General features: G+C 37.7%; 1 protein-coding gene across 1 annotated transcript in view; it reads right to left on the bottom strand.

Moving 5' to 3' along the window:
* Window positions 1-26,911, bottom strand: part of USP48 (ubiquitin specific peptidase 48) — a 137,684-nt gene that overhangs the window by 30,778 nt on the left and 79,995 nt on the right. Inside the window, exons 10-21 of the mRNA XM_007935676.2 lie at window positions 25,678-25,806; window positions 24,822-24,971; window positions 20,113-20,310; window positions 18,722-18,836; window positions 16,495-16,625; window positions 12,916-12,987; window positions 6,188-6,312; window positions 5,908-6,030; window positions 5,551-5,612; window positions 5,164-5,274; window positions 3,373-3,503; window positions 2,329-2,435 (exon numbers count right to left, since the gene is read on the bottom strand). Of these exons, the coding sequence (XP_007933867.1) occupies window positions 2,329-2,435; window positions 3,373-3,503; window positions 5,164-5,274; window positions 5,551-5,612; window positions 5,908-6,030; window positions 6,188-6,312; window positions 12,916-12,987; window positions 16,495-16,625; window positions 18,722-18,836; window positions 20,113-20,310; window positions 24,822-24,971; window positions 25,678-25,806 (1,454 nt within the window). The remainder of the gene's footprint in view (window positions 1-2,328; window positions 2,436-3,372; window positions 3,504-5,163; window positions 5,275-5,550; window positions 5,613-5,907; window positions 6,031-6,187; window positions 6,313-12,915; window positions 12,988-16,494; window positions 16,626-18,721; window positions 18,837-20,112; window positions 20,311-24,821; window positions 24,972-25,677; window positions 25,807-26,911) is intronic.

The raw sequence follows: 26,911 nt of genomic DNA on the forward strand, positions 1-26,911 counted from the left end.
ATGGAGGGATGGTCACTGGGAAGAGGTAACTATGGGGAAGAAGTGGGAGGGGAGCTGTTGCATTGTGGTAAACTGTGGTCAATGACATGAGACAAAGCATATGTGAACTGCTGTATGGAAAGTGAATTTGCTCTGTAAATCTTCACCCAAATTACAATAAATTAAAAAAATAGTAATAATAAATAAATAAACAAAATGCATTTTATTTGTCTTTAATTCAAAATATACTAGAATTAAATCAGGAAGATATCCAGAGATCTGGGTCAGGATCTAAGAACCATTCTCAATACAATAAAAATGTTCCTAACACAACCCATACCAATTTCTACCACCTCTACTTCCAAAATACGTCCAAGTCTGTCAATATCACTTACTCTTGCAGATCAATTGCAAGAGCTTCTAAACTAGCCTTTCTTGCTCTTGTCATGTCCTTGCTAATTCTAAACATAATGCCCAGCATAATCTTAAATCATAATCAGATCGCATCATGTCCTTGTTTGAAATCTTTCAGAGACTGACATTTACACTTAGAATAAAATCCCAAATCCTTGGTGTGATTTGCATAGAATTTGGCCATTGATTTCTTATCATTAGCCTTTTTCAGAATAAAATTCATTCTAGACCAGCGCTGTCCACTAGACACACATGACCACATACATTTAAATGCATTAAAATTTAAAAAGTAGTTCCTCAGTTACTCTATTCACAGTTGAAGTCCTCCACAGGCACACGTGGCTAATGGCTTCCATAGTGCACAGCACGGACACCAAGCATTTGCATCGTGGCAGACCAGCTCCACTGGACAGCACTGCTGTAGGCACTAATTTTAATTCTGTTGCTTGAACACACTGGGTTTTCCTTGTGGGTTTTGTTCTCTTTTCTGGAACCCTCTTTTTGGCTCCCCACAAGGATAGATACCTGACAGTCAATGATCAGGTAAAACTCCTCCTCCTCTGTCGCAAAATGGGTTCCTTTATGTTGCCTTTTGCCTTTAGAAAAACAGCTTGAGAGACTCTCCCCAAGTCCTGATGACTTACCTTACCTAGTTTTTGACCCCAGAGGGGTTTGTTATTTTTGCCAGGTTGACTGACATTTCCTGGGTAAGCTATAAACAACTTGGTTTGATATTTTTTTTGTCTGGTCCTGGGCTATAGCCAGCCCCGTGATTGTTATGCATCTTGCAGGGATTGGTCAATAGATTATGCAAATTAAGTGAGGACAGACTATGCAAATGAAGTATCTACAGCCTACTTATTGTACAAATGAAGTGTTCGTGGCCATGGCCTACTGGGAGGGCCATACCTTCAAACCGCATAGGAGTCTGTCTATATAAGCAGCCAACCCCATGGAGGTTTATGAGACAGGCAGCAGCAGAAGGAATAGAGCAGAGAAAAGCAGCAGAGAGGAGGCAAAGAACCCCCTAAAAAAGCAATAAAATGGGTCAAGGGCAAGGGCTCTAAAACACTGAAGACAAGAGGTGCAGAAGGGGGCCCACCATAGAGCCATCAGTGAAGAGAAACCTGTCCTGAGGAGAACGAGAGGAAGCCCATCCATATGTGGGCTGAGAGGAGACCTGTACAGATGAAGGACCTGAGAACTGTCTCGCACTGAAGAAGGCTGCCTATATGCTTCCTAATCCTGAGTTGTAGCCTACTGATCCTGACCCCGATTTGTACCCCATTACTAAATAAACCATTTAACTGTTAAGAATGGTCTGCTGAGTTGTGTGGCCATTGCAACACATTACTGAACAAAGTGAAGGAGTAGAGAATGCCATGGGGAGATGGCTGGTATTAACAAGTGGTAAAAAGGCTAAAGAGTGCATGTTTGACTTCCACCTCTTAAGAATCAGCCTTGGGCTGGTGGTAATTCTCATTATCTGCCCAGAAGTTAGACAGGTTACCACGCTACTACTAGCTTCACCATTTCACATTCTCCAAGAAGCCTTTTTTCTACTCCCTAATGCTGCCACCTCCACCTCCATCAGTCCCTCTCACTTTTCCCTGCTTAACTGCCTTAAAAAAATTCATTACTATGTGAAATCCTCTTATGAATTTGTTGGTTTAGTCTTGATCTTCCTCATTATGTGCACATGTTCTTGATAGTTGCTACCTTGACTTCACCACCAAGACTATTGCTGGTACACAGCTAATAGTTAATAAATACCTGCATTTTAGCACATATTATCGATTTCCAATTCCTGTTCAATTTCAAATCTGATGCCAAATAGCTCTGAGGAAATAAAACATGATTCTTAGCAAAAATTTAACAGCAAGTCAAAAAGCAATCTCAGTCATTACTACTTATGGCCACAAGAGGGATCAGTACCTTTTTATTATCCACAACTTTATGTACATAGATAGTGGCTTGAGTGTATTCCCGCAGGTCCCTCTGTTGCTGACACAATAAGCCTTCTCTGCATTCTGGACAGAGTTCTAAAAAAACCCAAAATAAAAATGGTTAAAGAATCACTGTCAAAGAACCAAAGATGAAGAAACATATCAAAGTTAGAAGTGAATATTCACTCAAATATTAGTAATATTTTCTACTAATTACTATATTTTATTATATGCAAATAAGGAAACCTATTTACTGTCAACAAATAAATACATAAATAATGAAATAAATATCTGGCAGTTTCTGCTTAGGGAATATTAGTTTAGTTTTTGTATTTATGTAGTTTTAAATTATGATTTGGGTGAAAATTTACAGAGTAACCTGGTTTCCCATTCAACAGTTCATCACATTTTGTTTTGTGACATTTAGTGCAATCCCCACAATATAACAGCACTCTTCCCACATCTTCTCTGTGTTTACCATTTCCCTTTGTCCTTCTTTCCTATCCCTTTCTGCTTTCTTAGAAGCCTACCCTGGCCAAATGGTGCCCTTTTGTTTCCATGCGGTTGACTGTTCTAATGATGTGCACCCCTCTGGTATTACTGTTTACCTTATAGGACTATTGTGTGGCTCAAAGTTGAGCCACAAGGGTAGCTCAGGTTCAGGCTTACAAAGTGTCTAATGGCCCTAGTTTCGGGGGTTCTACCAGTCTCTATCAGACCAGTAAGCCTGGCCTTTATGATTTTGAGTTTTGTTCCGTATTTTCTCCCATTCTATCTGGGATCTCCTACTGTGATCCCTTTCAGAGTAGTCAGCACTGGTAGCTGGGTGCCATCTAGTTCTTTTGGCCTCAGGGTCATGGAGGTTTGGGTTCATATGGTCCATTAGTCATTATAGATTATATCCTTGTATGGGAATCTTAGTTTACTACTGTATTTTAATTTTAAGGAGAGAATATAATATTCACGTAACCCTCCCTTCTGCCAAAAATGTCAACTTTTAACTACAGAAAACAGAAACAATATGAAAACTTACTAGGTTCAGAAGTATACTGTGTTTCTGAAGAGTTTACATCTCCCACTTCACTTCTGGTGATTTTAATTACATGATCCACGACAAAGAGCTTTTGTATCATTTGCCACTCACTGGGCCATATGAGAGCTATACTGTGCAAAAAAACACTACATGCCTTAAGACACATGGCAATTAAGAAAACAAACATCATCCATTAGTTCAAAATCATCAACAGCAGTGTTTAATACAAAAGAATTAGAATTAAATATCATTACCAAAAAGAAATAAGTTTTTTCATACACTACAATGCTACAGTAACAGTGAAACTAAATGGAGTAGAGTTACAAGACTAAATCTCAAAAACATAAGTTGAATAAATTAAGTTAGTTGCAGAAGAAAAATACAGTAGAATGCTCTTCGAAAAAAATTTAAATATGTAAAACATTACTATGTGAGTATTATTTTAAAAAGAAAAAAAAATTTCTGGGATTAATAACCCTGAAGCTCAGAGCAGTGGTTACTTTGAGAGAAAAAGGGAGGGGGCGTGAGAGGAAGAATAGGAAGGAGGGACAGTACTGGGGGCCCAGAAATACATTTGAATTGCTTAAATTTTTAGGCTGGATGATGGCACATGTTTGTTTTATTACTGTATATACTTTCTGGGATGCCTGGCATTGGTAACAATAAACAGATAAAATACAGAAGAAAAAAGAGGTCGATAAAGGACTGGGGGAGAAACAAGAAGAAAACATATACACTAATGCTGAGCTCCCTAAAAGGATGTTAAGTGATAGATACATGAATAATAAACTCCCTAACGCTAGCTTGGGGAGCCCTGGCAACACACTGGTTAAGTGCTTGGCTGCTGACCATAAGGTCGATGGTTTGAACCTACCAACTACTCTACGGGAGATAGATGTGGCAATTTGCTTCTGTGAAGATTACAGCCTTAGACACCCTATGAGGCAGTTCTACCCTGCCAACAGGGCTGCTATGAGTTGGAATTGACTGAATGGCAATGAGTATTTTTGTTAACTCTTACTCCCAAGAGAATTTTTATTCATTTGTTTGCATTTTCTTTTCATGGTATACTGGCAATGTCAGAGGCATTCCATCTTGTTTTATATGTTGTTGTTAGGTGCCGTTGAGTCTGCTCTGACTCACAGCAACCCTATGTACAACAGTTGGTCATGTGCCATCCTCACAATCCTTGCTATACCTGGAGCCCATCATTGTAGCCATTGTGTCAACTTCAAACAAAAATGAAAATTACTTTTAAATATAAAACAGAAACATCAGGATTGAATTTCATTAATGAGCTCTTTTGGAAGCACTTGAGAAGTGGAACATATTTTTAATTTTAAGGCCCTAGAATTCCCAATGACCAACCAGCTCAGTGGCTTTGCCCTGAGTCAGTTCCTCCTTTATTTTCTGAAGCCTGGCAGCTGCAGAGAAAAAAGCCACAACCTAGACCATGTAGGTTATGTGATTGTGGTAGAGTTCCACTTAGAGACAGTGTACTGGTTCCCAGCACTGTGGAGAGAGAAAGTAGAGCTCTGTTTCCAAATAGGAGCGGGAAGAAGCATCAAGAACAAGGTAGTCTCAGGTGGCCTCTGGCCTTTTATGGAGAAGCAGTCTCTTTTTTAGACAGGTGCTCACTTTAATAGAACTTACAAAAGGGAAAAATAAAACCCACAATTCAACAAAGGACTACATTCTTAAAATAGACTGTTTAGGTCAGACGAGACATTTCCTAAACACACTTTATTAATCATTAGAAATAGAAAAATGACACGAAGAGAGGAAACTCACAGTTTAGAATCTTCTTTGGTCATGGAAGCAAATGTAAACATGAGTCCCCCGTGGGGACACAGAAGAGCACTGTTTCCAACCGATGACACAGGACTACATCTTGTAGGCTTTCTACTCAAACGAGACAAAGAGGATAAATATACCTCACTACTGTATGACTGAGGATGTTCTTTCTTAATAATTATTTTGAAACTAGAGATATACTTAGATGGGTATACTAATTACATCTGTTTTGAGGATTATTCATTTACCTTAACAGTAAAGAAAGTTTCCAGTATATGGTAGTAAAAGTAACCCTGATGGTAACCACTAACAGAATCCATAAATTTTTAAAAATACAACAGCCAACAACAACAAAAAAGAAAACAGAAAATTTTTAGTTTTTACCTAACAAATTTCCGCCATTCTTCTACAAAGAACTGTGACACAATGTAAAGGACATCTGTATCCTAGAACATAAAAATCATACAAGAGTAGCCATTAATTCACTACATTCTTGACATAAATTCCTTACAGTAAATACTTTTCATATACTGTGGTTTTCTTTTTTCAAGTTTTATAAACGAAATGGAAAACAGAACTCTCTACCAAGAAACAGCAAAGCAGAGAAAGTCATCCTCATGAGATAACTAAACAAAGGAGAGTTTAAAGAAGCCCAGGGCTGTTCTGAAACAGCTCATGAGGAATCTGGCAAGGGCCTTAAAAAGGTAAGATGGATGCTTCCCTTTGTGGGAATCATTATACCTCTGGCCAGTTACTGAGACAAGGTCTGTTTTTGTCCTGGAATAAGTTTGGGAGAGAAGTCTTTTGCTCGTTTGCAATCATCTTATGTAAGGCTTCATTTTCTTCCCCTTCTCGTTCTAAAATCTGAAAGAGAAGGAAGCAAGTCAACCATCTCCTGCTGACAGCACGTTACTTGCCTCCTCCCCACACCCCCATTAAAAGTACAATGTTAATATTCCTGGGAAGTCAACCCAGGGGGTGGCGTGTACTTTTCACAGAACAGATGTCAGTAGTTCAGTACCTTGCACTGTGAACAGCATTCTTTATAACTTGGAAACTCAGGAGCTTTTGGAAAGTATTGCTGCAGTTTGCTCCAAGCTTCTTTAGAAACAAGCCTTCTTTCGTTTTCTGATATGCATAACTCTCCTGAGGTGAGGGGGAAGAAAGATTACATATATGCACACACACACACACACATTTATTCCTTTGGGAAAAAGAAAAAGCTTAAAAAAAAAAAAAAAAAAAACCCAACATATAGCCCCAATTTTATTTCCCATTCCTTAAACTTAAGAAAAATCAATAGGTACCCTTTTATTTCTTTACTAAAGTATTAAGGGGTTACCATGAGTCAGAATCAACTTGATGGCAACTACTAACCATATTTCTATAACATGCTTCCTACTTTCAAACATCTTGATATTTTTAATCTAATTCTTAAGGGGCTAGCCACTAACCCCAATTCTGTGTCTTTAATCTAGATCTGTGGTTAAAAAAAATCAGGATATGAACACAAATGTATGAGACTGTTGGTGTGTGCCATCATGTCAATTCCGACTCACAGTAACCTGTATGACACAGAACTGCCTCATAGGGTTTCCTATGCCAGGACAGCCAGAAGAATGAACAAATTTATCTTGGACGAAGTACAGCCGGAATGCTCCTTAGAAGCAAGGATGACCAAAGTAAATGTCATGTACTCTGGACATGTTAAAAACAGGGATCAGCCTCTGGTGAACAGCATCATGCTTGGTAAAGAAAATGATCAATGAGAAAGAGGAAGAGCCTCAAGGAGATGTATTGACACAGTGGCTGCAATGATGGGCTCAAATGTAGCAATGATTGTGAGGATGGTGCAGGACTGGGCAGTGTTTTGTTCTGCTGTACATGAAGGTACTATGTAAGCCTGAATCGATCGATGCAGCAGCACCTAACAACAACCTTTTCAGAAGCAGACTGTCACATCTCTTCTGTGGCGTTGCTGGTGGGTTTGAACCACTGACCTTGCAGCCAAGGACTTACCTACTATACTACCAAGGCTCTTCTGCAGGAGAAAAGAGCTACCCATTTGCTGTCTTTCTCCCTCCCAGTGAAGAGAGCAGTGAAAAAGGGCTTCCAGGGACCTGGGACTGGCAGGGGTTAGTCTAACAGGACTTTATCTACTCCCACACTACTCAAGTGTCACTATTTCCTGCAGACTATTGTCCCAGCTGACTATGTTACTTTACTGAAATCATTCTGAATTGAAATGGTATTTTTAAGGTTGTGTCTAACTCTCACAGGTCCATTATCTTATCAACTCAAAGGCAATACAGCAATCTTCTGTTCAATCTGAAAATGATACCCAATCAATTTCCAATTTGTTTGCCATTACTACTGCCATCGCCCAAAACCTTCTGGATCATCAAAAATTCCAGAAGGGAATGAGAATACTAGTCACTATTATCCTTCTTTATTTCCAGAAATTACAAAAAACATCCAGCTTAATACAAAGTTCTCCACTCTATTATTAGTCATGTTTCTAAATTTAGTTTCAAATAATTTTAATAACCACAATTTATTTTAATAGCCTGTGATCTTATAATAATTAACTTTTACCTGCGACATATGATTTTATTTGAAAAGAAAAAGCCAATCAACTAAATTCACCCACTAAGTAATAGCTCCCAGTATACGATCAAATAACTCATGAGAGATTTAATTCACCAAACACAATTGGATAATCTAACACCCAAAAATTTTTCTGGGAAAACAGAAATCTAGTCAATGATAAGTTTAGCTTCTGGTTAAGTACCTACCAATCTAGTTCAGATTATAACAACTAGGACCACAAAATAGCCAAAGGGGAACTTGTAAAACAAACAAACAACACTGTCCAACTACTAAGCAAACTAGTTAATAAACAAAGTAGGTTATAGGAAGATCATTTACTTAAAAGGAATAAAAAAAAAAAAATGAAATGGGTAAGAAAGCGGCTATATACTTCTAATAAATGCTGAATTTTGTGGTGGCAAAAACTCCCCAATGGAATACAATTCAGTAATGAATTCATATAAAATCTCTGCTACATTACACACTCACAAAGCACTAGAAATACATAGTGGTTTTGTTATGAAGATGAAAATGCGAAACAGATTTCCACATAAAAATTGTATTTTAAACGTGCATTTACTTTCAGTGCCTCCTGAAACATCATTAAACCAAAGCAAAGGGATTTCTTTTCTTTCTTCTAAAAACCCATAATGCCATAAGGATGGATAAAGAGAACAGAGAGGGAATAAGAACAACAAAAACTGAAGCTGGAAAGCAGATGGATCAGACAAGGAAAATGAATTCTAGGTTGGCCAAAGTTTAGGAGTAACGAGATTTACTATACTGCAGAACCATTAAGTGTTGGTGAAGGGGGTTAAGAAACAGGAAAATGGATGAAGAGTCTTTATTCTCAGTCCCTTCCTCTACAACCTACAGATAACTGCTCCTCTATACCCACAAAACACTACAAGCCTATTCTCTCATGGCCATTAAATGTAGGGCCTCTGCCCTCAGGGACACCAAAAGACAGACAAGGCCAGGAAAAGAGCGGAGATGGGGATAAGTAGATGTCTGCACAATTAATGCAGAAACTCCCAAGGCTGCTTCTCTCTACAATCCCAGAACACTGACAGCCAGGTCCACATTTTTTCAGGCAGGAGACTAGCAGGTGCCCGTGGAAAAATCTGCACAAAGAGGAAAGATACTGACATTGGGAATTCCCCAGTGAAACAGCATCACCAAATCAGCTGAAGAGTACAGCTCACAGTCAACAAGCCCCACAAACACACACACAGCTTCCACTGGTGTCTAGTGCAGTATATTAAACAGGGCTCACACCAACAGCACTGACTGTTGAGGATGGCGCAGAAGCAGGCACTGTTTTATTCTGTTGTACACAGGGTGGCTATGAGTCAGAACCAATTCAACAGTACCTAACAGCACCACCACACCAAGGCATATTACTGTGAAATTTCACAATACTGGAGACAAAGGTCCCACAAGCTTCTAGAAAAGAAAGGGGAAAAAAAAATCCACAAAGAATGGCTTTGGACTTCTGGATGGTACAATGTAAGTTACAGCAAGTCCTTCAAACTTTTGAAGAAAAATAATTTCCAACAGACAGTTATATATGTAGGCAAACGATCAATCAAGTATGGTAACCTTGCACAAATGACTTTCACCTCTCTGTGCCTCAGTTTACTTACTCATCGGTAAAATGGACGTGATAATACTACTGACCTCACAGGATTATTGTATAGATTAAATGAGTTAACACCTGTACCATTTAGAAAACTACTATGCACTCAATAAATACCCACGGTCATCACCAGTATGATTATAAGCACTGTTACTACTACTACCAAAGCTGGCAAAGGGCAATGAAAATGAGGAAAACCCTCAATGAAATGGAGTGCCACAAGAGCCACAACTATGGACATACACATACCAACCAGAGTAACACCTGAGAAAGCCAGAACCTGTGCGAAGCAGAAACCCATCAGAAAAAGAAAACTCAAAATATTTCCCACTAATTCAGAAGGACAGGAAAGCGGTTAAGACTGCACCTGTAAAAGGCAGAAAACTTGTGAGACCAGGAAAAATAAGGCAGAACCATCCAGTTCCAGCTCTCAAAGGTTTCACTGTGTTATGAAGATGGTGCAGGACCAGGTCAAGTTTTGTTCTGTTATACATAAGGTCCCTATGAGTCAAAGCCAACCTAACAACACTTAACAATAACAACTTCTACCAATACCATCAACACATCTCTGGAAGCACTTTTTAATATAAACTTAATGAGTGAAATAGGTCATACACACACACACACACACACACACACACACACATAAGGTCATATATCTTGGCCCTGGAAAACCTGACACTAATGACACAGCACACTGACAGATGACGGACTTAAAAACAAAAAACAAATGTAGAGAACCATCTTTTTAAAAGTACTAGATAACAAAGTATGGGATCAAAATGCCACTGAGCTGTAGATCAAGCTAAAGGTCTCAAAAACAGTGCTTGTGTTCAGTTTCTGATAGGCTGAAGAGAGCAGCAGCATGAATCCTGAAATGAAATCAGCTCTGTCACTCTTTCTGGTCAAAGCTGTCAATACTAAAATGACAAGATAAGACAAGAAGTGGGAAGGTAGAGCAAAAGTCAATGAGCTAAGGAGTAAGATGACAATCTGAGTTCTGGCACTGTTTCTACCAGGCTGACAGCACCAAACAAGAAACTTAGTATTTTGCAGTGGCCTCCTCAACTCTCAAAATCAAGGCACTTATCACATGCCCATGTTTGTGCTATGAAGGTAAAATAGGAGCTGATATGTAAGCATCACTAGAGAAACTAACTTACTTTTGGTTTCTCATTCCCTCTTTCCCATTTATTTATCCTCATGCCCACCACTTAACTCATCTTCTTTCATCTTTGTGTAAGAGGAGACAAACACAGAGTTGGGGTGATGCAATGGGAAGAACAGATGGGCCTGGGATCCACACAGAATTGAGTCCACATCCCAGGATGACCCCCTTCCTAGCTGTGTGGCCTGTAAAATGAGAAAGCCACTCATCTAGTAGGCTAAGGTGCAGCAAGATAATGTCCAAAAAGACCAGAATACAAGTAATACAAGTGATGACTATTGCCACCAGCATCATGAAGGACCCACACTATAAAAGTGCTAATGTGCATTAAATGAGATTAACTCATTAATTAATGAGACCTCATCCACTGGCTCATAATAAATGAGGAGAACTAACATTAGGACTTTATTAAGACCCATGTTGTTGTTGTTGTTATGTGCCTTTGAGTCGGACCCGACTCATAGCGACTCCTCTTTGGCTTTCTGAGGCAGTATCACTACGGAAGTAGATTCCCACCGTCCTTCTGAGGAGTGGCTGGTGGGTTTGAACCTCCAGTCTTCTGGTTAGCAGTCAAGTGCCTTAAGCACTATGCTACCAGAGCTCCTATTTAGATCCACAAGAATTTTAATATAAGCAATATATTAGCACATAAAAATATGGACACATGGCTTAGTAGTGTTAACCACTGGCATTCTACCTTCCCTGGATCCAATTTTTATCAGGAGATAGACTGGAAAAGGGGAAAATGGGAGAACTGCACAGCAGAAAGTTGTAAGATGACAACACTGGTCAGAAAAAGTTCTTATCAGGATAGACTGAAAAAGAAGAAAAGGGGAGAATTGCACAGCAGAAAGCTATAAAATGACAACACTGGTCAGATTTCGCTACAAAAATTGTAGTAATTCATATATGAGTCTCTTGCCTTATTATCACACAAAATTTATTATCAGTGAGCATTAATTAATTCCATCCAAGTAAGAAATACATAAATCAATTACCTAGGGCTCAATAAGATTTTTTAACTTATTATTCAAGGTTCCTAGTACATAGGTAAGTATTAATACGTTAGTCAAAAAGAAATTAAACCATAAATAGCCTGAATAATGAGAAGTAATGCAAAGCTTGTTCTTCAAATGTTCAGATTGGAAAAAGAGATACAGTCAGTCACATGTAACAACTGAAATTCTTCCCCTCAAATCCAGAAAGGCTCTCAATGTAACAAGGAACAAAAAGCTTCCTCTTTAGACAAGACTGTAGTCACTTCTTGGGCACAGCCAGCTACCCAGAGGGAGCAAGCAGTTGGACCTGTGGGCTTGGGACTATAGTCGCAGAGGACATCAAGCTCACCTGGCCTAACCTACTGCACAAAACACTGTTCCACCTCCTACTTTGGCGAGTAGCGACTGGGATCTTAAAAGCTTGCAAGCAGCCATCTAGATGCAATGATGGGTCTTTCCTCATCTAGAGCAAAGAAGAATGAAGAAAACCAAAGATTCATGTACAATTAGTCCAAGCAACTGGTACACCACGTGATCTGCAGCCTATATGACTATGAGAACAGAAGAACTAGATGGTGCCCAGCTATCACTGTCAGTCACTCGCAGGGGGAGCTATGCAGGAGAGAGATCCTGGATGGAGAGGGAGAATAATGTGGAACAAAATAAAAAATCATTTTGGGGAAAAAAAAAAAGGGCGAGGGGACCAGGTTTACTGGTCTGATAGAGCCTGATGGAGCCACTGAGACTATGGCCCCTAGATACCCTTCAGGTCTGGAATTAAACCCACACCTGTGGCTTCCCGCCAAACAAAAGAGAGGCATATGAGTTGAACATTTACCTGAGGTAGATACACTCCTTGGAGAGAACAATCATGGGAGAAAGAAGGGCTGTGTATGCACAGGGAGACAGTTCAGGGGGCAGGAAGGAATACATGGAGGGAAACTGTTGCATTGGGGTAAACTGTAGCCAATGTCATGAGATGAAGTGTATGTGAACTGCTGTATGGAAAGTGAATTTGCTCTGTGGACTTTCACCCAAATCACACAAACACACACATAGTTTCTTTTTCGATGATTTCCTCAGAAAATGGGAAAATTCTATAATGTAATAAAAAAAAATTCTGTTGTTGCTACAGAGTGAGAAGAAAAAGCTAAGACATTGTCATGAAAGCAGGAAGAAGATGCTAACAGCTGAAAAGGGAAAGAAAACAGAAACACTGCAAATAAGTACAGTTCAGAAATCCAGTTACTACCCTAAGGCTGTTCCATTCCCCAAAACAAAGAGGGAAATGCTCAATAGAATATTGGCGATATGCAAATCAGTCATACAACACAAGATCTACACATCTAGCTTACCATGTGGACACAGAATATCTTCATTAAAATTTATTTCCTCCTCTTCATCTTTTCTTTCTTCCTTTGATTCATCTGATCAAAAGAAACACAGGTAATATTGCACTGGCTGCTGTGTTTAAAGTTCAGAGTAACAAAAACAACTACTGGATACAAAAACTTTTAACAATGTTATGAAAATTTGACCCAAGTGATTCCTACTCAGTTCTGCAAAAAAGTGTTACATTTTACTTCCTTAAAAGAAAAAAAAACTCAATGACAGCTTTACTTTTTAAAGCATTAGGTTATGTAAGAAAATGTACCTCTTTCCAATTTGAAAAATAATTTACCTACCGTCTATTAATTCTAGTCAAGGTGTTCAGAATACTGTGTCACAAACCAAGTTAATCATCTACATGTCATGTCATCTTATTTCCACCTACCTACTCTTTCACAGTTTGAACAGAAAGCTTTAGAGAGGCTAACGAAGTAAGGACTTAACATTAATGCCAAACAAAATATAGTAAGAACTTTGCTTTTCCTATGAACATTTCTTTTCCAATCATTGCTTTTTCTACTTGTCTATAACAAGAAGATAACACGTAAAGAAGTTTTTAAGCATCAGGAGATTAGAACAGTCATCTATGGGTTTTCCAAGTTAATTATGTAGCACAGCACAATTTTAATATACTTAATACACATAAAGAATATTCACTAATCATTAAAAAAAAATAAGTAGAAAAATGGGCAAAATAATGCTGTCCCCACACATACACACAAGCTTCTTAAATATGTAAAGATGATGGACTTCAATTATAATTCTGAGAAACAGAAACTTCAACCTGCTAAGTCATTTAATCTATCAGAGCAGTAAAGATTGGTATGATTGAATAACACTTTATTTTGACAAAGGCACGCGGCAACAACCATCCTCACACACACTCTGGAGGAAATTTACCATATGCACTGGTATGTGTCAGTAGGTAGTAATTACACATGGGCATAATTCTCTGCTCAGCAATTTCTAGGAATTTATCTTGTAGAAATAATCTAAAAATAATGCAGATTCTGTGATTATATATTAACTATGAAAACTAAAATAGAATCAATTAAATAAATTATAATATATTCACACAGTGAAATGCAGTCATTAAATAAAAAGAACTGCATGTTCGTCCAGAGCAAAGAAGAATGAAGAAAACCAAAATTCATGGAAACAATTAGCCCTAGCGACTGGTACACCATCCAATCTGCAGCCTATAAGACTATGAGACCAGAAGAACTAGATGGTGCCCGGCTACCAGTGTCATCCACTTGACAGGGGATCTATGTAGGAGATCCTTGATAGAGAGGGAGAACAGTGTGGTACAAAACTCAAAATCATTTGGAGGAAAAAAAAAAGGAGGGGGGGGGACCAGGTTTGCTGGTCCAATAGAGCCTGGTGGAACCACTGAGACTATGGCCCCAAACTTCCCTTCAGGTCTGGAATTGAACCCACACCTGTGGCTTCCATCCAAACAAAAGACAGGCATATGAGTTGAACATTTACCTCAAATAGATACACTCCTTGGAGAGAACAATCATGGGAGAAAGAAGGGCTGCTTATGCACAGGGAGACAGCTCAGGGGGCAGGAGTACATGGAGGGATGGACACAAGGAAGAGGTAACTATGGGGAGGAAGTGGGAGAAGAGCTGTTGCATTGTGGTAAACTGTGGTCAGTGTCATGAGACAAAGTATATGTGAACTGCTGTATGGAAAGTGAATTTGCTCTGTAAATCTTCACCCAAATAAAAGAAAAAGAATTGCATGTTTTGACAGGGAAAGATACACAACTGTGTCTATATGAGCTCCATTTTAAAAAGCCATTATTTACAGTGATGACATCTTCCCACGGAAGACTTTCAAGTTCTATTACCTATACTTCTGTATGACTCCAAGCTTTAAAAAGTATTTTTTAAATATATTTTATTTTTTATTGTTGAGAATATGCACAGCAATTCAACAATTTCTACATGTATAATTCAGTGACACCAATTACATTCTTCAAGCTGGGCAATCATTCTCACCTTTTTCCAAACTGTTCTTCCCCCATTAAATAGACTCACTGTCCCCTAAGTTTCTGCTGTAACCTTTTGACTTGCTGTTGTCAATTCGATCCCGTATAGACAATTCTTAAAAGAGCACAGTGCTCAAGGCAGACATTCTTTACTAGTTAAGCTAAACTATTGTTTGGTTTTAGGAAGACTTCAGGGGCTATTTTGGGTTTAAGGTTTAAAAGACTATCTCAGGGCAATAGTTTCAGAGGTTCATCCAGCCTCCATGGCTCCACAGAGTCTGGAGTTCATGAGAATCTGAAATTCTGTTCTGCCTTTTCTCCTCTCTTTGATCAAGATTCTTCCATAGAACACTTGATCAAAGTGTTCAGTATGGTAGCCAAGCATATTCGGTTCTGGTCTCATGGCAAAGGAAGCAGTTATTCATGGAGGTAATTACCTACGCATTTCATTTCTTCCTCTCCTTCTTCCTCTGTTGCTTCAGGAGAATGAAGACCAACTGGATGGCTACCTGCAAACTTTTAAGACCCCAGGCACTGTGCAATGAACTTGGAGACAGAATAGAAGCACTAAACACATATTGGGCCGATTAACTGAGATGTCCCATAAAACCACAGCCCTAAACCTCCAAACCAAGGAATGAAATCCCATGAAGTATTTGTATACAAGCAGCTTAAGGAGCTACTCTTTTTATTGTTGTAAATATATCTATCACACAATTCTTGCCAATTCATCTTTTTACAGATGTACAACTTATTAACAATTATGATGTTAATTGGTTGTATAACCCTATCCTTAAGCAATGTGATTCTTCTATCACTAGAAACTGAAACTTAGAGCTCTATAAGCAACTCCTTTCTCCCTCCCTTCATCCTTGAAACTTAACTTTTTTAATAGGGGAAAGGAGAGGAGCAAAGTATACTCTGAAAACAACATGAAAAATGTTTTTAAGCTAGGCCAACATAATAACGGACTTTCTAATCTGGCATCTGACTTTACTTAAAATGAAGGGTCACTCAAAACATTTATTAGTGGTTACCAGGGCTGAGGAGAGGGGGAAGGGGAGAATTACTACTTAAAGGGTACAGAGCTTCTGTTTGTTATTGTTGTTGTTGCTATGTGCCGTTGAGTCAGGTTTGGGGAGATGAAAATCATTGGGAAATAGACATGGTGATGCTGTACACCTTGGTGAATGAAGTAATGTAACTGAATTGTACACTTAAAAATGGTTAAAATGGCAAAAGCTGTTATTTTATATGTAAGTCTAAGCACAATAAAATGTAAATGTTAGCTTCATGGATTACACAGCACAACAAAATACTTTAACCAAAAGGAAACTCTTCAAATTTCAAAATGTTAAAAATTACTTCAGCAGCTTATAATTAAGAGTGGTTTTGGTGTTTTTATTTTCTCAAAAAGTTAGGTAGTGAATGACACAGCAAGATATACATCCAAAACACATAGAATGTCTGAATAAAAAAACAATGCTACTTTTATTTTTTTTTACTTTTAATCCACAGCTATCTAAACACAAGTTTAAAACTTTACCTTTATTCAACGGGTTGCCATTCATTTTTCCATTGCTTTGGTCAGCATCACCATCTTGCTCATCTAGTTGTTCAAGAGCTAGCTGGCGCCAACTCCGCAAGGAGGATTTCCCCACCCAAAATCCATCATTGCTGGAACAGAGAATGTTAAATTATGCAAGTAACATTTCCTAATGTCCTCCTCCCCTCCTTTCTTTGTAAAGGACACAACTAAAACAAACAATAAATATTCAAAGCCAACTGTTTTGCAAACAATATTTTTTAACCCACTTCCTTATTTTCAACACTTTTTATGCCTCACTAGCAAAGGCTTTGTTTAGTTGAATTGTAGGTATTTGCCATTTCGTTTCCATCTTTTTATCTTATCTTGCCTTTCCTACTCCTCATTTACGTTCATGCCAATCAGATCAATCAACTAGTTAGTCACTTTCTTTCTGATTACCCTTCACAACTACATACATGTGTACCTTTAAGGGAGAATAGCTACCTACGTACAACCATGTCTAAACACAAACATACGTTTAAGGTACTTGGCAGGCTGTTTATAAAATAACCAAAAACAGTGAACTAGATTAATCTTTGGGAAATTGGAGGATAAATTTTCTTTTCATATACAACGTAAAAGGAGTTCTGGTGGTGCAGTGCTTAAGGCATTTGACTGCCAACCAGAAGGCTGAAGGTTCAAACACACAGGCCACTCCATGGAAGAAAGACAGGGCACTCTATTTCCGAAAAGATTTACCACCTTGGAAACTCAATGGGGATCATTATCAGTTGGAACTGACTTGATAGCAGTGGGCTTGCTTTGGTTTTGGTTATACAACTTAAATTAAAACCAGACATCACAAATACCATCAATCAACTACTTGATTCTACTATTTCTGAGTCAAAAGGTACTCAAGGATGTTTTTGATAAGAACGTTCCACTGGGTACCTACCATTCCTTAACACCCTTACTTCGACCTCACAAAGAGGGACACCCCCATGCCTGCCTGGATGTTTTTCTAAAGTAGGCTGTCAATAATTCTGTGCCAGAATACAAGCTAACACTGTGCCTTGCTTGGCTTGGTCAACCCTCACATCCATATTTTGCTTCTTGCTTTCTAATAGATAAAATATATCTCAAAGGTTGTCTGATTTAATTTTCTTCCTCTTTATCACAGCAGCAATCATTGCAAAATTCACTTTTGACTTGGCTCTGCAATCTACTCTTTTCTTTCTTCTAAAAATTCTAATTCCTTCGTCTCCATAAACAGTAAGTGATTTCGTTATTATCTCTTGAAAATGTTTTAGGTTCCGGCAAGATGGCGGACTAGGCAGAAAGACTGCACAGACCCTCTCCAACAAAGAAAAGGGAAACCAATTAACACAGACACAGAAGATAATCTTGGACCCCTGAGCCTTGAAGGGAAGGATATAGAAGTGGACTAAACCCCAACTAGCAGAAGAATTTGAGTGAAAATACCAAAAAAGGAGACATTCAGAGCTGCGGTCTAGCAGCGATCCTGAGGGCACAGTCAACTTGGAGATTCCCGAGTGCTGGTAGGACCTAAGAATTAACCTAAAAATCACCCTGCTAGCCAGAGACTGCATGGAGGACTATGCATGTGGCTGGGAAACAAACGGAGAAGGTGAAGAGAAAGGTGGGCTGAGCTGTGGACTTTTGCTGGTCCAGAGCGTGCCACCATTTTGAAGGTTTAAAAAGTGGCTTGACTATTTTGGATATTTAAAGAGACAGCACTCTAGCCAATTCCTGGGGCTTAAGAACACGTTCTGCTTTCCAGCAACCCCAAGGACACTTGGGACCTGCAAGACTGACAAGGCTATTCAATTGTAATTTGTGTCTAATTCAGTGGGAGACAACAACAGTCCTCATAAGACACAACTACACCCACACCTCCTGACTTACTGAGCAAGAGCAACTACCTCCTTCTCCACCAACGGGACAACGATAAAAAACCACCAAGAAGAGCCAGAATCACCCTTGACTGCTCTTCACAAACAGTTAACAGAGATCTAAATACAACAACGCAACAATGCCTCGGAGACAACAGACCATCACGGTCCACACAAAGAAGCAGGATAAAGTGGTAGAAACAAGGGAGCAGGATACAGACCCAGAACACATCCCTGAGGAAGAAGCAGCATTGGAATTCTCTGATAAGGAATTTAAAATGTTTTAGTTTATCATAAACAATATACACTATGGAACATACTATGGAACATACCCCTTTACTGTTGCTTTTAGCAGATTGTTAACAGTTTTGTAATCTTCATTTAGTTGGTTCTTCAGACGCAACACACGACAACGTTCTACCACACATTCCTTACACAGGGCTTTCACTAGAGGCAAGAGAGAATGGAAGAAAGTAAGTTTATTCACACATGGATTTCCTGTTCAAAAATCAGAGAGGAACTTTAAACCCAAGACATAAATCTTGACAATACAGAAAACTGTTATATATCCTAAATTATTTTGGTGTTATACCTATTAAGACAACAATAAAAGATTAAATGGTTTAATTATGCTAAAACTATCTATACTATGGAGTACAATCTATTACAAAGTTTAAGCAAATTTTACAAAACCATAACCAAATAACTGAGGCCCAGCAAGGGAGAGGGGAGGGCGAGCACAAGTGGAACAGTCAGTGTATCTGACAACTATACATATATTATTATTTAAGGGCTTCTTTCAGGTATTAAATATTAGAACACTTCAAAGCACAGAACGCTATGGGAAAAGAAAAATCAAAGGCCTAAATGAAAACACACAGAAATTCTAAGAATCATATGAAATGTGATTCTTTGAAAGTGCTTCCCATTGTAGTTTATTCTAAATAAAAAACAGATATTTAGAAAGCAAAACTTCAAGTGTGTACAAGAGAATGCTTGAATCATGTAGCTAAATGCCAGTTTTTATGCACTAAGTTTTATACAGTCAAAAAAGAACACTTAATTTAGAAAAGAGAGGGGAAAGTGGTAGTCACACAATTTTGTTTTATTTTCTCTATAGACTGGGGTGGGACTGTGTTATCAGTTACTCATTAAAATGAAAAATGTTTCAAGGAGGAAAGGTAGCTAGAATCAAATACACTATGTATACCACATGGCTATCTATATACATGACTCTATAATTTCATATTCACAGTAGAATCAAGCAGCTTCCATTTATAAGCTAAGCATCAATCTATACATCTCATACCATTAGCAACTGCCATGGCATGGAAACACAAAACTTATAGTCAACCAGATCAAGGTTTAAGTCTCAATCCTCACTTTAAGTTACTTTAAATACTTACTTTGAAGAATAATTGTTTAAAGTAATGAAATACTACCAGATGCTTTTCTCCAAAGCATTCTTTTTTTGTCTGCCTTTCTGAGAGAAAAAAAACTTCAATAAGCAGTATCAGTTCTTTTCTAGCATTATTAAATATACTATGTATAATGTTGCTTAATGTCTCATTTATTTAGCAAATCCTTTTTGCAAAGCTTAAGTAACATTTGGGTCTAGGACAGTTTGGGTCAAATCATCATAAAGCCCAACTCATTAAAAACCATATGATGAGGACTTAATGCATTACTCTTTTAAGCAGAGAAGAAGACATCCTTGAGTTACCAGTCAGTCTTGGACCTCCTCCATATCTACTGTAGAAAATGTCAGCTGCATATTCAGATATTCTCTTCATGATTGATATTTTATCTGGGTGAAGCTTGTCATGGGAACATAGGCAAGCATGATTATCGATAGGCTTGGTAGGTGTCGATTCATCCAACCACTTCTGTAGCCACTCAAGAGAGACAAACTCATAGGGCTCTGAAGAAGAAAGCAATGGAAAAAGCCTATGTATTTTCACAGCTTTTTGACTAAGTGATATGCTCATTTTCCTCAAAAGATCATGCAAACTCTGAGCAAAGTTAGCAGAATCAGAAGAATCATTGTGCTGGGAAAACGTGTGATGACTATAACACAAAGCTCCATTTAATGTCCACTGTTCTGAGTTCAAGGAGCTGTACATGATAAAGACAGTCTTGCACAGTGCCCTATGAGATTGGCTGGTATTATTAACCACATTCTACAAAAGAGGCATTCACAGAGAGAAGTGTCTTGCTTGATAGCCCAGCAGAGCTTTGATCAGGACACTCATGTTTGCTAACGTAAGTCATGCTCCACACTGGCTCACAAATCATATCACCTCACCCACTACTGTATTTATTTCACAAAATTTCATATTATTTTCTTAAGTATGTGACATACATCTGAAAATGAGAACTCAGTCTGCTTCTCATTTTAAGCTAGAAAGTAACCTCATCAGCTATAACCATACTTCATAAGCCCATTTCAACCACTACAACTTTTCTTCATTCAAGAGGATATTGATGTTGATTAAGAAAAGGTATTTAATTCCCTCACCCAAATCCATATCATGATCTACTCATTTTAGTATTATTTATTTCAAGAAAGTAAACTTTTTAAACAAGTTTGAGTACGGAGTACACTAGAACTGAATTATTACCAATTTTGAAGTTGTAAAAATTAAAAGAAAGACAAAAATGAAACACCTTAAAATGAATTTTAATTTGGGGAAAGGAAGTCCCAGAGTTCCCTGAATGCCAAAATTAAAGATAAAGGGACAGCTTTGATTACTTACAAAGATCTCCAGTGAGTCCCAGCATAAAACATAGAAGAAAACATACAGAGGTTGAATTTATGTTTGTATTATGTACTACTTCTGATGAGATCTGAGGGATACACTTCAACTCAAAGCCCATTTTGACCAATTTTACACTTTCTTGAGAAGTACAGGTCTAGAAAACTAACTCCTATTTCAGTGTAAAACATTTCCATCTTTACAAATACAAAATCTGGAATTGTTGGATCCCTTATTTGTGCTAACGCTGTACATCAGTGGGGAGCCTTGTGATGAGTCAGCTCTAACATGGCTACAGAGGAAGAGCACAGGACTGCAAGTTGAGACCAAGGTCTAATCTAAGTTCTGCCACCAAGAAACTGAATTTGAGCAAGTCACTTAAACTCTCTATGCTTCAGGTCTTTTATTTGTAAAATGAAGGTAATAATACCTGCCTTCTACCTACCTCAAGGGGATGTTGCTGAGTGTAAAAGATAAGATATGTGAAGCATTTTGAGCTTTTTGGAAGAAAAGAGATATAGAAAAGTTAATTACACATTCACACAATATATAAAAGAGGAGACCTTAAGAAGCAGTATAGGTAACACGATTGTGGCATTTTACACTATTATAATGGTGTGGTAAATGATATTCAAAATACTTCCCAATTCTTTTTGTCATTTAGTCACTTTAATCTGCCAGAGAGAGACTATATTGGGTATCTTAAGAACAAAAAGTTATCCAAGAGAGTAAATTAAACTCAGTATCTAATTTCCTCCCAAGTATAATCACAGGGATTAGTATTTCTAGTAATCTGAAGGCTATCAAAAGAGTGAAGACAAGATTGTGGTATAAAACAACATTCAAGAATAATTCACTAGGTGTTCTAGTTCCCCAGCAGCTAGGGAGAGGTAAATAGAGGATAATATCTGCTATTGCTAACCGAAGAATAACCTCTAAGAATCCTGACCCTCACAAAGAAAGGAATCTAGGAAAACTAAGTGTACAGCAGTGCTCCTGATGAGGGGGTGTCTGCTGGAATTCAGGGTGACTGTAACCCTGAAGCATACAACAGTGTGACTCAAAAGCAGTTAGTTCAAGATAAAAATGTTTAATCTCATACTACAGCCCCATGGAAAACTTTCAAGTGTAGCTTACAGTTCTGGTTTTGAATAGTTTAATATGAATTCAAAGTAAGATATAAAGACTAGAGAAATCATAAATTATTTTACAGTAAGGAGAGGAAGGAAGAGAGCAGAGACTCAGCCCATAATCCTCATCTAATGTGACACTTATGAAGTCTACCAGTTTTCCAGATTTCACTTTAGTGTGTTGGGGATCCAGGAAGGAAGAGTGACTTAGTCTTTCTTGACATTTTCAATCTCTATCACTATAAACAGGAGCTCTGGTGGCATAGTGCCTAAGGCATTTGACTGCTAACCAGGAGGCTGGCTGGTCAAACCCACCAGCCACTCCTCAGAAGGAAAGTTGGGCAATCTACTTCCATAGAGATACTGACTCGGAAACCCAAGGAGGAGTCACTATGAGTCAGATCCAACTCAGTGGCAGTGAGTGAGTGAGTGTGATCACTATAAAGAGTTGCATTAATCTCTGCTAACAGTCCCCCTGAGAACAGGGGTGCACCACATATCTTGTATTTAAGACAGATTCTCCTTATGGCAGGTTTTACACTACCGCATCCAAACAGCTATTTCTGCTCTAGAGAAAGACTTCTGACAAGCTCATAAAGATAATCCCTATCATTTGTGACTGAGTAAACTACCTGAGTGGCTAAGACACTTGCCTGCTAACCAGATGGCTGGCGGTTCAAACCCACCAGCCACTCCTCGGAAGGAAGGTTGGGCAATCCTACTTCCGTAGTGATACTGCCTCGGAAACCCAAGGAGGGGTCGCTATGAGTCGGGGCCGACTCGATGGCAAACAACAACAACAACAACAACAAACTACCTGAGCACTACCTTCCAAAGACATGGACAATCAGCTTCCAAATAGGAGTGGGAACTCTATCCAGTTGGAGATGACAGACTATACACTATATTAGCATTTGATTAACAGGGACAGAAGTTGTTCAAATAAATTTACCAAAGAGAAATGTACATTCTGGCTCAAAGTTATTTGTAGTTTTTTAAAAAATGCCTAGATTCGGAATACAAGAAATTTTCTTTTGGAAAGTTATCAAGTCTAGAACAATCGCTGCATCAAAAACATTTGAAATGCTTTCCTTAGAGACAATGTTAAGCATATGTCCATTTAAATAAAAAGGGCCCAAACAGTTCCTGTTCCTAGTGAGGTTTAGATTTTAGGATAAATGAGCCTTCTTTTAACAGGCTCATAAACCAAGATAAGACTTAGAAAGTTCCTAACAAGAGACTTCAATTGGCAACACAAAACTATGGCCATTATTAAGTTTTGGGATTTTACAACACTTTAAGACAACAGGGATTTTCCATTATATAAATTTACTACAAATGGAAAAAAATTGCGAAGTTCGTAATTGATAAGAGTATAGATTAACATACAGACACATTCTTAAGAACATCAGCACAGGTTCTTATAGACTGAGTGAAATAGCCAAGAGAAGCAGTGTTATCTTTGGATAAAGTAGTTTTCAAGAGTGTTTCAGAACAGCATTTTATTTTAGAGCCAGTAAGTCCTTTTCTCTCGTCTAGTTATATAAGAAACTGGGAATAAAGTTCAGAAAACAATTTCTAGGTTTCACCTCCTTTGAACAAAGGTCTAACAATTTAGAGATTTGAATCACTAGCTAATTTTCAAATCATTTCCTATAAAATTAAGGTCAATCTAATTCTTTAAGATAATCCTAACCTGCAGGACAGAGTTAGAATAACAAAGTAGGGTGAAAAGTTATGATGTAGTTTACAAAAAACCTCCAAAGGCTCCTCTTACAGATTAAGCAATTTATATTATGCTTCTGTTTAAGTTACATCTGTAATGGAAAATTAAAACTTCAAAAAGACAAAACCATAAGTATAATTATGCTTGAGTATTTATTTTTTAAGTTTGGACTAAATTGCTTCTCCTCTTTAAGTAGATTAGGAGAATTCATTTGATTGAAATGACAAAGACAACAGGGATTTTTACAAATGGATTATCAGCCTTAAAGAGGTTTCTTTCTTAAAAAAGTACTAAATTAACTTGAATAAATATATAAAGTAAAGGGATGAGCTAGATTATGTGGGATAATTCTTAGAAAATTATGAGTCAGCAGAAAGCTTTTCTACTCTAGCAAAATATTTGATATTAAATTTCAAATCAATGTAATAAAAACTGTACTCATATTGAGAGAACGCCTGTTAGGGCACAAGGAAAACTAGGTGATTTGCTTCCATACAGTAATCCAATCAGATTTTTCCTTAAAAACAAGTTAGTATCTCACAAAATGGAAATATCTACAAGAGATGTGTATGCAGAGTACTGCCCTAAATCTTGTCATTTATTAACTGCTTCTCATTTTTAAATTAATACATAGTAATGGAAACTACATGGAATGTCACAAACCAAGTTATCACTGGTTTACACAGTCATTTTAGAGTGTATAAGCAAACTTTAGTGGGTTATGACAAAGGGGAGAAAAAAAGTCTGTTCAAATACAGTTGTGAACATAAAAAACAAGGCACTTAATGGCAACAGTGCTGTCCCAGAATATCTTACAGACCAGCTCCAGCAGGTAACCTTTGGTACAGCTCCTTAACCTCTTCATGTTTAGCTTTTCCTTTATCCACACTTTGCTTACGCATCTCAGCCATTTCAATACACCATTCCTCAAATTTGGAATTATCCCGGTCTACCAGCTCTTGAAGAAAAGCTATTCAAAACAGAAAGACAAAAAGCAACTTTATATTGATTTTCAAAGATACAGAATCATGCTGATCTCTAAATTACATCCGATATTGGCCAAGACTTTGGTGGCAAACTTCCTGCTGTGGGCTCCCCCTTCTGCTAGAGAACTCTAACCTAAAGGCAGAAGGCAAAACTGAACGAAGACAGCCATTATAACAATGTCAGGTGATTAGGACATCATCAGCCAACCAGAACCACCACATGGTTCAAAAATTTCACTTTAAAACTGATGCCAGAGAGCACAGAATAGTATTACATGAAATGACACCTAAAGAAAATCTTCAGACCAGGAGCATCTCTTGCTGTTTTTTGTTTTGTTTTGTTTTTTCCACCTAGAGAAATGTCTAAGTAAATGGCAGAAATTCGTAAGTATTCTGTAAATAGAAAAACATAAAATAAAATTACTCTTTGAATACATGTCTTGACTACTGCTGGGATTTTTTTTTTTTTTCATTGCTTTTACTTTTCTGTCGGGGGCAATGGGACAGTTCTGTCAAAGGCTGCTTTATTTAAAATACTCAACACTGTAAGGAAAATCTGTGATTAATATCTACTTTCACCAATCTTTATTTTAAGGAATCAACTTACCATCATCAATAAAAGCAATCTGTTCCTTATTGTTGACCATATTCTAAAACATGTACGTGATATAATCATGAAAAACTGCTTACCTGGTACTTGAACAGTTGTGTTTGGTTTCTCTTGGGTTTGCAGTCTATAAACCAACATGTAAGCATTTCTAGAGCAGTGAGTTCCTTTGCCACACTTGGGTTTACGTGTCTGGGACTTAGAAGGTTCTGCTGAGGTAGAAAAATCGAAAGATGATTAAACTAGAATGCCTATAATTTGTTCATTCTCTCCTAGGGGCAAGGAGAAGGGTGCCATAGACAACAACTTCTAAAAACACACCCAAGACACTTCAACATGAATCTAAAACATTAAAAGGCCATACAAATTTAATAAGATCTTTACATTTGTAAGTATTTTTTAAAAGTCTACTAACTCCATAGTCTTCCATACTCTATTTTTAAAAGATGAAAATAAATTTTTCATCAGGACAGACCTGGAACAAAGATTCTGGAACTTTTAATCTGGAAAAATGAGTTGACTTGAATACTAAATCTTAAACTACAAAAATAAATTCAGACTTAATTTAATTGACCAAAGAAATATAATAGCCTGTTCAAAAAAATGGAATAAAATGCTAATGAGCAGAAAGATTAGCCACTAATCTCTATGAATTCAGTGGAAAGTAGAAAACATAACTATTTCAGATTAGAAGACTTCCAAGACAGTGATCTTCAAATTGGGTTTGAGTGTTCCAAGATAACCTTCCAAGATGTACAAGGTCTTAGACAGTTCTGAGGAAATCAATGATCAGATCCTCAATTCATTACATACTTATGGTTTCCACCTCTCCTTTCACAATCACCTGTCCCTCACTTTACAAAAGAAAGACAAAACCTCCAACTCATCAGAAAAACTAAATTGGTGCACTGCCCCATCATATTCAAACAAAACAACAATTTTAAATAGTTGCACCAGTGTTGAGAAATCAAATGTAAGTCAGGTCGTTTCAATTCTTTGTGTATATATATAAAAAAAAAATCTTGATTATTAGATATAATTTGTTTTTATAGATCACTATGTATTTTTTGGGATATAAAAGAACAAAAAATTGACTGACTATGCTATGACAACTCATTCTTTCCCAATATCTAAATGTAAGCAAGTATGCTCAGTGCTTTATCTATTAAAAACACAAGAATAGAACTGATTCTGAAACCTTGTCTTAACCTTAAAAAAAAAAAAAAAAACCACTGCCATGGAGTTGGATCCAACTCATAGCTACCCCTCCTTGAGTTTCCGAGGCAGTATCACTATGGAAGTAGATTGCCCAACCTT

This window comes from Orycteropus afer, unplaced genomic scaffold (genome assembly GCF_000298275.1).
Source record: "Orycteropus afer afer isolate SDZICR_OR568_19922 unplaced genomic scaffold, OryAfe1.0 scaffold00031, whole genome shotgun sequence".
NCBI lineage: Eukaryota > Metazoa > Chordata > Mammalia > Tubulidentata > Orycteropodidae > Orycteropus > Orycteropus afer.